The following is a 14,557-nucleotide window of genomic DNA, read 5'->3' on the forward strand; positions in this document are numbered from 1 at the left end:
ATAAAAGTTTGAAGAAACAGTATATTCTGTTCTCTGCTTCCAATGTACAATTTAGTAAGAAGCCACAAACAGAGAAATCTCTGGGATGACCGTTAGCTGGCCTGAATTTTCACAAGGCAGCAAGATTTGAGGCAGATGGTATGACAGAGCAGAAGCCTACTTGAAAAAGTCCTTGAATACATGCGCTTTTGGAGGGCTGAAGGTACTTCTGTGGCAGTGTTGTTTACACTCCTGTTATTTAACACTGGCAGACTCTACCAAGTCAAACGCTTTACACACCTTATGATGGCTACTTTAGTAAAGCTGAGCCTGATATGGGGAATACTAGAAGAAATACAACTATGTGGATTTCCTCTGACAGAGAAACCACGCTAGAAGTATCTCACAGCACCAGGAGACTTGTAAAAGAATGTTCACAGCAGCTCCTTTCAAAACTAGGCCTATCAAAAGTGAACACAGACAAATAAATAGTAGTATTCTCATACTCAGAAGACTCTAGAGCTGTGCTGTCCAATGTGGCAGCCACTAGCCACATGTGGCTACTGAGCACTTGCAGTGTAGCTACCAGTGTTTTGAGCTATGTTGTGAGGTGTGTAACAGAAACCAGATTTCACAGACTTAACATGAAAAAAAGTAAAATAACAACATTTTTCTTGAATATTTATGAATATTATGATATGCGTTGGATTGATATTTTAGATATACTGAGCGAAAGAAAACATACTACCAAAATTAATTTTACTTGTTTCTTTTCACTTCTTAAAATGTGGCTATTAAAATATTTAAAACTATGCATGTGGTTAATATTCTATTTCTATGGGAAGGTTCATGTTATATTTCTACTAGACAGTGCATCACCAGATGAATAAATTACAGGTATGCGAAAAAATATGGGTAAATCTTAACATGATTCTGAGTGAAAGAAGTCAGGTAATACAAGAATCATACTGTATTATTCCATTCACACAAAGTTTAAAAACAGATAAAACTAAATCAATGTTTAATGATGTCAAAAACAACAAAACACAAACTGCAAAGGAAGTGATAACTATAAAACTAGGCAGTGGTTACCAAGGGGAAGAGAAAGGAACTTGTGACTGAAAGGGGGGTACTTGGGGCCCTCTCAAGTGCTAAGAGCCATCTATTTCTTGGCCTGGGTGATAGTTCACTTTGTTCATCTGCACATTCATATGATACGTACTTTTCTACATTTTTATATCTCGTAATTTTTAAAGTTTACAAAAAAGGACCTCAAACTGCTTTTTTGAAACATTTTTATTTGCTGTATCAACTAACCCACTAAAGAAGACCTAAAAGAATAGGGTTGAGAGACTAGTCCTAGATTTCAAATCAATATAAATAAAGAAATGTAACAACATTAGGTCCCAGAGCTGTTTAGTCAAAACTGCATTACTTTTTTCAACATTTTTAAATATTTTTAAAATTATGTCCAAATGTTTTAAAAATACAAGCAACCTATGTTTTGACAACATTATTTATCTTATATTAATGTACTCTGAAATAAGTGGTAGGTATATTTCTGAAAAGTTGCACGTATATATTCTTGTAAGTTGACAAATTTGCACTGCATAAAATAAACACTCGATAAATGTGTTTACAAATAAATGAGAAAACATGTTCAGTGTATAAGATTTAAAAGAAACCTTTTTGTATTTTCTTATACAAAATATTCACATTCCAAATTCTCTCTAAACAAGCTCTAATGTTTTTCTAAAAACAATTTATTTTCCTAATATGAGGCAACTGATCAGAAACTTTCCTGCACTGGAAAATAAATTTTAAAAGAAAATGAAAAAATTCACAATAGGCACAAGTCAGTGTATTGACAAGGGTGAATTAAATAAGTGCTTTGCATAACTAATATCTAGTACTTGATGAAATGTGACTAAATATAAAGGAAGTATAAGAAACAAGCTTTAACATGTATGATTTTTCTGAGCACAAAAGGCTTGGCACCTAACACAAAACACTTCAAAAGAAATGTTTCAGAATACAAATGTAAAAATCTCTTTTGACCAACTAAGAGCAATGCTGATGACCTATTTTACATTTAATTCATTTTTATGCAGAATAATTGAATTTATAAGTGAAAAAGGATCCAGAGAGGACATTTAAAGAGTCAATGTCTATACTCACCATGAACTTGGTTGATTTCTGAATTTTGGGAAAGAATTTCATCTGCTAATTTTTGAGCAGTTGGCAAAACTTCTGTGTGGTGCACTGTGATCAAATACTGTACAAACTTTTGCAGTTGGTCTCTATTCATTTGAAAGAGAGTCTCTGAAATGGGAAGATGCAGTTTGACCTGATCTGGCTTGCGGATGCGGTATAAAGACAGTGCCACAACATGGGCACAATAAAATATGTCCTTGTTTCCACAGCTGCAGGTCACTGAGGTAATCTTGCAACGATCAAAGCTGATGGCCACGTTGCAAACAGTTTCTGGCTCCGATTGTATTGCAGGTTCTGTCACTGTGCCGCTCAAGTGGAAACCTTGAGGGTGAAAGAAAGAAAGGGAGGGTTTAGCTTCTGCATTCAGATGCCATGAAATGCTCTAATTCTTTGAAATGTGTGGGACTTGACAGCAGCAAGAAAAAAATATGACAGCCTTTATATTCAAGTAAAAACATTCAGGCCACTAACCACTACCACCAGCACCTTACAGGTTAAAAAAAAAAAAAAGATATTCAACAGATATGTTAAAGTATTTTACACAACCATATGAAAACATATATTGCCGTACATTACCATCATACCTATAGGAAGTGGTTAGATTACAGCACTCAGAGGCCATCATTACTCTACTCTGAATCGGGGTATACAAGACAATAATCCCCTAGATCAGTGGGATCAGTGGTTTTCTTCTTTTTTCTACTCCTTTTTTAAAGTAGAGTCAGTCAGCTCAGCTTTCTTCTCAAAAACAAACTCTCCCCACCTTTATTCTAGGCAGCCACTAGCTGGCCCCAACCAACCAATATTGCAACTCTAAGGGGGTCCCTTTCACAAACTTTGACTAGAGAAATTTTTAAATTTAATAATCCTTTCTGTAACATGCATAACGTATATCCCAATACAGCAATGTCTATGAGCAGCAACTGCTTATAGAATTGCAGGGCCCACCAAATCTCATATACACTACCACCTAAGTAACTCATAATGATGATTCTCTTCCATGTCACATACAGACGAAAGCTATACAGATGTATGGTTATTAAACACACACACACGCACACACACACACGGTACAAAATTACCAAGGTGGAAAAAGCCTTAAGAGGCCTTATACCTTAAACTTACACCGACATAGAAATCCTCTATGACAGTGGTCCCCAACCTTTCTGGCACCAGGGACCAGTTTTGTGGAAGACAATTAGATAATTTGCCATGGATGGGGGAAGGGGATAGTTTCAGGATGAAACTTCTACTGTTCCACCTCAGATCATCAGGCATTAGATTCTAATAAGGAGCATGCAACCTAGATCCCTCACATGTCCAATTCCCAATAGGGTTTGCGCTCCTATGAGAATCTAAGTCCACCAGTACTGGTCCACAGCCCAGGGCTGGGGGACCCCTGCTCTATGAACTCCATGACCAATGGCCGTTTTGCTGCCTATAATGGTCCACACATGAGGCATTCACCCGGCCCCGGTGGCCATTTCCCCTTGGACAGCACTAGCTACAGCTTACTGCCTTCTACCACCACCACCCACCAGGCAGTCCTGACCGGCTTGGCCAGAGGACAACTCCTCCATGCTCTCTTTCCCTACATTGCATAGGAAGGCTGTCCTAAATTGGGGTTGATGGTAAGGGGGAGCATCCATTCAATTCCAACCTCTCTCTCAAAGCCATAAACAGTGGCCAAGGATAAGCCTGAAGGGAGTAAGAAGAATATAGTTTTGGGAACCACGACTCAGACTGACCTCAGGATTTCAGGTGCCTGAAACTTGAATGCTACACAGTGAAGCCCTGGGCTCTTTCCCAGCCTTCCTCTATTGATGCTACTTTAATAAAATTCATCTAGCTGGCCACTGTTTCTTCCAGTTCCCCTTCATTCACAAAGAAAAGGACCGCTACCATGTGGGGAGTCCGGAAGGGGTGGTGCACATGGAGCTGCAGAGGTAAAATTCAAGAATGACGGCCAGACAATGGTAAGGGTTTACACACAGGACATCTGAACTCCGCTTACTGTCTTCCCCCGCAGAGTCCACCCAGGTCAGAGAGTTGAAAGAAATGCTACTCCTAAGAAATCTTTCAGAGGTAATATAATTTCACCTTGATCATTCTCAGCAACATTTAGTAAAATGAGAAAGGTGTTGCAATAATCTTTATCAAATTCACCAATGAAAAAAGAGCATTCCCTAAAAACAAGTCACTATTACTGCTTCACAGTAAGAAATTTTGAGAACTGTCATATAATAATCTTTGGTTTTCTTCCACAAATATTTTGTTTCAGAATGGATATTCCAGTCTCCTTTATGTCTTTTAATCAACAACTTTTTCTGAAAAACCACAGTTAAAGGGTACATAGTAAATATTCTAAAATTTTTAAATATCTATGTTCCCATGAAGAAAAAGTCACATGAAAAAGTAAACACTCCAGCAAATCTCAAAAATGAATAACGAGGGCGGTCTTGCTGTAATATATGCAGATGTAATATAAACTCACAATAATTAAAAATTCTTGGGACAGGCACAGATCAAGACAAGAAAATTACCAAGGGATCATAAGAGAGAGTCTGGAAAGTTCCCAAGCACATTCTGTGCATTTAGTTCAAGGCAAACTCTTGTTTTCCACCTGTCATATATGTACTTGCACAGGCAAACCAGTTAATAGGAAAACTGACCATTTATAAAATCAGTCTCTTCCCACTTAACACTGTCACATCTCTCTTCACCAACCAACTCAGTGTCTTTGTCTCTCTGCAAAAGTGATATTGGAGATAACATTTTCCCCATCCCCACACCTTGAAGATGGAGAACGATTCTAATCACAGGCAAAGCCAAGACAATTAAGGATCCAAGAGTTAAACCAGTTAGTACTTAAAGAGTCTACCCGGAGATAACATAACAGATGCTTCAAAAAAGACTGATTTAACTATCAAAGAAAAGGCCTTGGCCAGGCACGGTGGCTCATGCCTGTAATCCCAGCGCCTGGCAGGCGGATCACGAGGTCAGGAGATCGAGACCATCCTGGCTAACATGCTGAAAACTCCGTTTCTACTAAAAACACAAAAAATTAGCCAGGTGTGGTGGTAGGCGCCTGTAGTCCCAGCTACTTGGGCGGGGGGCGGGGGAGGCGGGGCGGGGGCTGAGGCAGGAGAATGGCGTGAACCCCGGAGGCGGAGCTTGCAGTGAGCCAAGATCACGCCACTGCACTCCAGCCTAGGTGACAGAGGGAGACTCTGCCTTTAAAAAAAAAAAAAAAAAAAAAAAAGGCCTTATAGTTTCTATAAAAATGACCTGCTTTATTCACATGAGTTATACAGTACAAGTCAGAAAAGAAGTATATTGAATCTTGACATCACACAATTATGCAGAAGGGAATCCCATATATTATACAGTTTTGTTACTTAAAATTTATTATTCTTGTAAAGTTTTTGAAAAAGCAAACTATAAAATATTGTAACCTCCAAAACAATTTAAATCCAAGAGAAATGTGAAAGCACAAATAAACATATACATGTCTTATAGCATAACACTCAATATTCTGAGATCATCAAAGATTAAGGTGTTTTATGAATGTTCATTTACCAAGTAATTCTAGATTATCTTTCAAATGCCCAAAAAATCCAACCATTTTTGGCAGAAGTATTTCTAAATGTCATAAACTCTACTCTGCCCCCCTAATCAGGTGACCATTTAGGGTGTTACTGAATGGGGAAGAACTCCAACAGACAACTGCAGATGCCAGTATTTTTAAAGTAGGCTCTTTTTGTTACCTTTCTCCACCATCAGCTACCAGGATGACTCCTCTCCTATACTGCTAACTTTCTTTATAGAAACTTCTTTGTCCTCAGGTAATGGCATCTTTAATTTGACTAGCTTTGTGGCAGCTATTTAATGCTCTGCGGCCTATTGTTTTGTTTTGTTTGGCAGGGCTAGGGGTGGCTCCCCTTACCTTTAGGTGAGTATGTTAAAGGAGAGAGGTTTTACTTTAAATACAGGAAAATTACACACATACACATAAAGGGCAGCTGGTATATTACTTTGTAAGACTACGCAATGCATTGACTCAGTCAATATGCAGGAATTCGACCAAGATTACTTCAGGATTGTATAGTGGTGTATTTTGGCCTCTCCAATTTGAGAAACCTTCTTTGAAATTCTACCAACTCATTCTCTGCGGATCCTAAATCATACGAGAGAACCCACAGGACAAACAAGGACACTGTTCCTCCCTCAATAATCCCAATAAGGCTGTAAGACATCCCCCCAGCTGGTCTTACCTCTTAGGTTTTGTTTCAAGACAAAACAATGTTCCTGAGAACTGATTTTGCCTTTCTGGAGTTTTGACAAATTATGATGACCAGCTGTTTTAGGGCTGCAAATACAGAATCTTCCTCTGGGATAGTTAGCTGTTCTATATAACAGAATTGAGCATACAAAAAGGGACAATCCTGCACTCTATGGAAAAACACGGATAATTAACTATAGAACTAAAACTGAAATTATGCAAACCTTTTCTTAAAATATTTATTTGACTTTATAAAACATAACCAGTGAAAGACAGTTAATTCCACAAGAGCTTCACAGAACAGTCAAACTGTTTTATCATCATGCTGTCACAGAACCCAATAAAATGTTAGAATCCACATTCTTAATCTGCACGAACTGAAGAAAAACAAAGCACAAACCAAGGCATAGTGTTGTATAGTCCTTGGGAATAGACTTTGGTTTGGATCAGGTTCTGCCACTTAAATGCTACGTATCTTATATTAAATATTTAACCTCTCTGAATCTTGCTTTATTTGTGTGCAAAATGTGGCTAGAAATACCTCCTAGGGTTGTTTGGGGAATTAAAACGAAATAACATATGTAAAGCACCTGGCACATAGTAAAAGTGCTCATTAAATTTTATTTCTCTTTCCTTCCCTTCCCAGCTGGAGAAACAGGGGAGGGGTGTCGGACACATTCCCTTTCACCCATAACACTTTCTTTTTCTAAGCTACTGGAATCATGAGGGGAGGAGGGGTCTAGCCTGTGGAGATGGCTTGGAAAATGAGAGGGATCACTGAGAATGTCTCAGTTAAGTCAGTCAGACAATACTAGAGGAATCACTGCTGTTTGATGGCAAAATCAAAATATTTCAAAAGAGTTACTTATACCTTTACTCAACCCAGCTCTCTTTCCCCATTTTCCTATTAAGTTCTGTCAACTCACAAATAGTTAATTTTGTGAAAGAGTGTTACTTTCATATAGAGAGAAACTAGAAAGTATTAGGGGAGAATCTTTTTTTGGTAACCATAAAGGATTCTAAAATGTTATAATGCAATGATTCTCAAAGTATGGTCCTAGGACCCCCCAAGAGGTTCCTAAGTCTCTTTGAGAGGGCCCACAAGATCAATATTTTAAAAAATACTTATATCTAGACATTATTAGCCATTTAAAATCTTCTTCATGAATGTGTTTAGTTTTCCAGTATCACATTAGTATGCAATGTGTAATGTAATATCACATTCCAGCATCATTACAAACTGAACACAGAGACAGACAGCAAAGTCCAGCTCTCTTCATTTAAGACAGACATTAAATAGGCTTGCAAAAATATAAAACAGTGTCACCCTGTTCACTAAAATATTTTTGTTTTGAGAACTGCAGATTTTTTAATAAAGATATATTGTTTATGTTGTGAGTTCATTACTGTTATTTGAATGTATAATTTTGTTTTCCTTTTTAATTTCAAACATAGTAAATATCATTAGATATAATTCTCATAAGCAAAAGCACTATGGGCACTTCCATTATTAAGAATGATACCAGAAAGTTGAAGAACTGCTCTTACAATGCACTGCCAAGATGTGGAAGAAAGAACTCCTCTTGTGTACGTCATACTGACTTGGCATTACCTGCACTTAGATCTTATAGTAGGTCCAAAAGACTCAGTAGAGAAACACTGAAGGGACAAAGTTCTCACACATGAACACATATTCAAATCATCTATGTTAATTTCACATTAAAAAGATTAAGGTTTCTAGAAAGCAAATGTTTAATTCTTCATTGACATTCCAAATTAAGCTTAAGAAGTTAAGCTTTTCTTAAAACATATTTTTCATATCTTAGGTTAAATTTTAATTGCATATAAAAGGGAACAAGGAGACACATGATATCAGACTGAAAAAAAGGGATTTTAAAATACACAAGTAATTTCTAAAAGTTGGCCATTTTGTGCATATATGTATATGCACTCAGTTAACTGAAAGACTGTTATAAACTCAAAGCATTAGGAAATTTCTAAGCTAAAATAAACTGGCAGACATGAAATAAACATGCACACTAAAAACTACTGCTTTCATGGCAGATTCTTTCCAAAAAGTATGCGCCCTGTGTACAAGGCGCCCAAGTAACATATTCTTTGTTGAAAAAGAATTTAACAGAAGCACTGGTGTAGCACTTACACAAATACATCTTTCACCCTTTTCCTAAATAAAAAGAACCCCCAGGGAAATTAAAGGCAGAAACCAAGGCAATGTAATGTTATGGCTGAAAGGGTGGCAAGGGTTGTGAGGAATTTTTCTGTAATTTTTTTAAAGCCAAGTCTAAAAATGCAAAAGTGTTAACCCTCCCATGATAATGTTTTCACTGGTTAACTAAACCCACTGCATTAGCTAAATGTATAGTAACTAATACTTGATTATGTAACCTTGGTAAAGTAGATGAGTTAATCATTGCCCAAAAAAAAACCTTTTTACCTTTCCCAACTCTGAGAACTACTGCACATAATCTAACACGCCACACTACAATAATCGATATTAAAAACAAAAAGTTTTAATGTAAATCATGTACAATTTCCAGATCAGCAGAACAAATAACATAAGGGCCCAAGATGGAAACTTGTATAAAATATCATATTCCTTTTCAACTCCATAATTTTCTCAAAGGGAAATTCTAAATTAAAGGGACTACATCCTGTGAGCTGGCTAATTAAATCCTCTAGCACTAATTTCTAATGCTAAGCTTAAACAGCTTATAGGAAGACATTAGGAGATTTTGCCGGCAATCACTAATGAAGTGGTTTTCATCTTTCCGAAAAAAATATTTTTTAAAGGAAAAGCTTTATTTTAAGACCACCTTAAAAATGCCTATTTGGAACTGAATCACTCCTACACTTCATTAATATTTGAGAGAAAAACAATGGCAAATTAATGCAAAGGCCAGACTGTAAACCACAGTATACCATACAAACAACATAAAAATTTATGGAGCATGCATTGGACGGGCCCAACTAAGAGTTCCCAGCAGCATTCTGCTCAGTATTGGTCGTTTTCTCATTAATGTAGATTCTCACACCATTTTCTTACAAGAATCCATGTGATCAGAATACCTGTATTAGATATGAGTGGCATTAGATAATTATTTAAAATTATTTTTGAAAATAAGACTCTTATCTACTAATTTGGATATCTGCAGTGGGCACCTAGAAGTAGCACTAGTTTAAGGGGAAGTGCTGAATTAAAAAAAAAAAAAAAAAAAAGGCGTATCACTCTGTCATACCAAATCCAGAAGTGCATAAGGGTTCCTCACCACCAACAACAAATTGCCATCAACTAATTTTTCAAGATGTATTTCTGTATCTTCACTTGCATATTTAAGGGAAACAATCATTGTCTAGCCTCAGATTCTGGGTGGGCAGTTGGGGAGGGGGTTGTGATTAAAAGAAAAATTGGTGGAATTTGAATTATTTTCACAACTGTTAACTCTGAAAAATGCTTAGGAATGTAAATTAATTACCCCAATCTTTTAAACGTAAGCTGCTTTCTCTGATGCCAACCTTTTCTAATACAAGGAAAGCAGCTCTGGCCTTCCACCCTTCTTAAAGGTGAAGACAGCCCTAGAGCCCTTCCTCTCTAGGATCCCTTGTCACCTGCACACCCCACACTGCCCCCACCTCAGTTCACTGCTCCTTCCTCTCAGGGCTCACTTTGGCCTCTCACCTGGGTCCCAAACTTCTGAAGTGCAGATGAAGTTTATTGGAGCCCTTTGGTGCCCAAGTGGCACTCTTAGCATCTCTGCATGCTTTGTTTTGCCTCCCAAGGACCGGGTGTAAATGAGGAGGAAGCAGAAGATCCTTTTACCTATTTATTTCCCATTGCTGCTCACAGCAAAACAACCTTTGGAAATGCTTGGCTGTTTGCTTTAGGGGTGGTGGTGAAGAGGAAACAGAAGACTAATTCTGTTTACCAGGGCCAAGAGGAAGGGGAAAGTATGCTCAGACCTCGGAGGGGAGAATGTAGGCTTTTGGCAGCCAAATTCTTCCACCCACACGATGGAGCTCTCACCTGATCCCTCACTGCAACATGAGCCCTCACATTTTGGCGCTAACCATTCCTAATGTCTTGCCCTATGCCCAGGCTCTAACCCACTTAATTCTCACAACCATCCTGCAAAGCAGGCATCATATTCCCCTTTTTACAGGTGAAGAAACTGATGTTCTCTAGGAGAGGCAGTGGTAGAACACACTCTGGATTAAGTAGAACTGAAGGGAACACAAGTTTTCTACAACTCAAACAATAAACTTACACAAATAAAACCTTTCTACTCCAACACATAAATGATTTTCAAAGATGAGGAAGGCACGGAGCGGTGGCTCACGCCTGTAATCCCAACACTTTGGGAGGCCGAGACGGGCGGATCACTTGAGGTCAGGAGTTCGAGATCAGCCTGGCCAACATGGAGAAACTCCATCTCTACTAAAAATGCAAAAAAAAAAAAAAAAAATTGGCTGGGTGTGTTGGTGTGTGCCTGTAATCCCAGCTACTTGGGAGACTGAGGCAGGAGAATCGCTTGAACCCAGGAGGCAGACGCTGCAGTAAGCTGAGATTGCACCACTGCACCCCAGCCTGGGCAACGAGATCAAAACCCCGTCTCAAAATAAAAAAGAAAGAAAGAAAGAAAAAGAAAAGAAAAGAAAGAAAGAAAGATGAGGGCGAAGCAAACTAACAGATCCAGACACTTGAGTAAACTCTGCTAGGGTTAAGAAGCTTGGAGGCAGAGCTCTTTCATCTCTGTAGCCCAAGGATCCAGCACAGTTCTTAGAATAGGCCAGGCCCTTGAAAGTATATCAAATGAAACAACTCATGGGGTTCCTCCAAGTAATGCCCTCCCTGCACTGTAAAAGCCACAAATAACTAAATGCTTTGGCCCCAAGCCCAGGATACTGTAACTTAACGAAAGACTATTTTTAAGAGTCCACTCCTCTCTATACTTCAAGTTAAACTGGAAGCTCAGAGATAGCAGGGGTCTGTGGCATCCCCATCACAGAGGACTATTCTTGGAGGAGGTACTCCAGAAGAATTTGTTAAGATGAAAGAACACACAAGCACTCTTGGCATGTGGAACATATAGATGGGTGGTTCTCACACTGGAATGTGCCTATGATAATAAAGATTGCTAGACCCCATACGTCCAAGGTTTCTGGTTCTACCCAGGTGATTCTGATACTGCTAGTGTCCAGGGACCTAAGTTTAAAAATCACTGACTTAGAAGATTAGAATTACAGCTTCAACAAGTCTTTTCTAGCCAAGACATATTTGGGCAAACATACTAAATGGAACAATGAAGAATGTATAACTCAGGGTATTAAAAATATATATAATATCTAGCTTCTTAAGTAACCTAAATGTTCCCATTCTAAGTCAGAAACTGGTCTGAGCATTACAAAATAAAAGTAAAAATAACATAGTAACAAAAGCTGTTAGTATCATAGTTATTAATACTTAAAGCTAGACCATCTTTTCAGTAAAATCTTCATTAAAAATCTAAATTAAAATATAAAAAGTTTTAAGTAATCAGAGAGTATTTACTTCTGCAAAGAGACTGTTTTACAACATCCCTGGGATTCCTCACAATTCAGAGTTATTTGTATATTAGAAACAATTCAATTAATGAAAAAAATATATAGGCAGCTATTTTAGTAACACATTTTTCACCTGAGGCAAAGTACACCTTATGTGAGAAAGTCAGAGGCAACAGAATGCAGGATGGCACAAGGTGGGGTAGGACGGAAGAGAATTAGCACCTTCTAAAACAAGACTGGTCTTCCTTCAAGCTCCATCACTATCTCAGCTCGCTGAACTTAGCCTTGACGTTTTCATCTGTAAAAAGGGATAATAATACCTATTTTGTAGGGCAGCTGTAAGGACAAGAACTGACTATATACAAACCATTACAACTCCTTTAATGGAATGCCTGCCATCATCATTATTGTAATAGAAATGTCACATACTCTGGAAAGCTTGGCGTTTTCAACACATGCACTAAAACCCTAGCCCGTCAGTGTGAGTGCACTTGCTGCTGGAAATGCCAAGCTCCCAGGAGCATGCTGGCATTCTACTACAATAATGGACTAGGGTTTGTTGTTGTGCTAATACATAGCTAACATATCCATACTTCCAAACTAATAGAATTGCTATCATTTTTTTCTGTTGTTCCAATTTTACATAGCACATTTTTAAAATGTAATTTGAAGGAAAATGAAAAGAATTTAGAAGACTTAATTTTGCCACAAAACAACTTTTAGTTTTAATCAGTTAAAGAAATGTTTCACCTTCCCTTTGAAGATTTCTCTCTACTAAAACATAAACACCCCTTTTATCCCTAATGTTTGCCTTCCATGTGAGGTATATAAAATTATTTTTTACAGCTTCGGTCTACCTTGTCACTGAGGGCAAGACGAATTCAAAGTTGGATGCAAGAGTAAGGAGACTTGTAATTCTTGTTTTGGGAAGAAAAAGTGACCACAGCTTTTCATCTTCACTAATTTATGGTCTGACAAGCCAAGCAAAGTCAGAGCTCCTGCTCTCCTCAAAGAATCTCAAGGAACACTAGCTCCTGCCAGGACTGTAAGTTATTGTCATTTCCCTTACTATAGAGAGCCAGCTGGGAAGAAAATCCTCTCTGACCAATTTGTATGCTTTAAGAACAATGAGGTAGATATATTTTTACCTTGGCTAAATGGCACATTTTTTCTTAAATATATAATGATGAAAAATAAGCAAAGAGGTCATCTGTTCAAAATGCAGATAAAACCGGCTAAGTCATTACCACCCATATTTTGGAGCACTGTAATTACAGGTAATATTTTATTTTCCTTGCTTTAGTTGGTTGTGGGGGGGGGGGAGTGTTTCTTCCTGAAATTTCTACAACGAACACGTACTGCTTACAAGAATAAAAACAAGTGCTTTCACTAACACTGAACGAGTGTTCAAAGTCTTCCTGAGTAAACAATTTGACTTATAAATGATTTCTAGCACCTCTTCTGCAAGCCTGGTAATAACCACACCCCCAGTACAAACACTGATGTCATCAATGCAGCTCTGCCTTACTGACTGGTCCAGCCTACTATAGCAACAGGGCACTCCAAAGCTTTCCACTGGATGCTGAACACACCTTATGGCTTAGCCACAGTCCACAGAAGAGGATGGGCTACACAACTCAAAAGAAAGACAAGGCAGAGAGACTGGGACTCTTGATTCTAATTTCAGCCATTAAGTAATTTTAGCCCCATTGGTAAGTTATTTAATATCTATTTCTTGTTCCCTCTTTTTATCTTACTTATTAAAAAATGGAAATAGATAATGAATGATTTCTAAAATATTATGGAGGGAGGCAGCAGGAATAGAGAGCCAATCATGACAAGATATGGGGTGGTAGTTGCTATACTCACTTATATAGCATGAGACTTTTGACCTCCCCTGGCTACTACAGGGTTGAATCAATGGTCATCTCAAATGACCTGGTGGCTTTGGCTCAGGGAAGAGGAGAGAGAAAGGACAAATATGACAATAGCTGGAGTCACATTTATGTCACTGGCATTTGGGGGGAAATTTTTTTAAAACTTCAAAATAAAATACAAAAGCAAGTAAGTGTTTTTTACTAACATAATTTTTATCCATCTGCCTGAAAGTGAGATTCTTAGGGCATTATATCTTTTTGTCATGTTCTATATAGCTGGCAAAATTTCCAGCTGTATAAAGAAATTTCAGAGTACATAAATATAGGTAGGGTTTATCTATGCAAAATATATAAAATATAGAATAAATAATATAGAAACATAAAATAAATCCCATTTAAAAATGGAATGAAACCTATGGATCACCTTGTCTGTCTTTGCTACATAAAAGAATGTACTCTTTCTCTTATTATCTATTATATATTATGAACATTATAGATTATGACTACTCAACAACCACTTCCTTAATCCCCTACTTCATAACAGGAAATGTATATACAAGTCTCCCAGGAGGCATCCATGAGTAACACAGGGTTTCAGTTCTGAGAAGTCACTGCATTATTGGACAATTTGAGTTAACAAGACAGA

General features: G+C 37.8%; 1 protein-coding gene across 1 annotated transcript in view; it reads right to left on the reverse strand.

Annotated features, from left to right (window-relative positions):
- Window positions 1–14,557, reverse strand: part of ZSWIM6 (zinc finger SWIM-type containing 6) — a 217,391-nt gene that overhangs the window by 73,916 nt on the left and 128,918 nt on the right. Inside the window, exon 2 of the mRNA XM_007973572.3 lies at window positions 2,158–2,514. Coding sequence (XP_007971763.3) covers window positions 2,158–2,514 — 357 coding nt within the window. The remainder of the gene's footprint in view (window positions 1–2,157; window positions 2,515–14,557) is intronic.

The sequence above is a fragment of the Chlorocebus sabaeus genome, chromosome 4, assembly GCF_047675955.1.
Source record: "Chlorocebus sabaeus isolate Y175 chromosome 4, mChlSab1.0.hap1, whole genome shotgun sequence".
NCBI classification, from domain to species: Eukaryota; Metazoa; Chordata; class Mammalia; order Primates; family Cercopithecidae; genus Chlorocebus; species Chlorocebus sabaeus.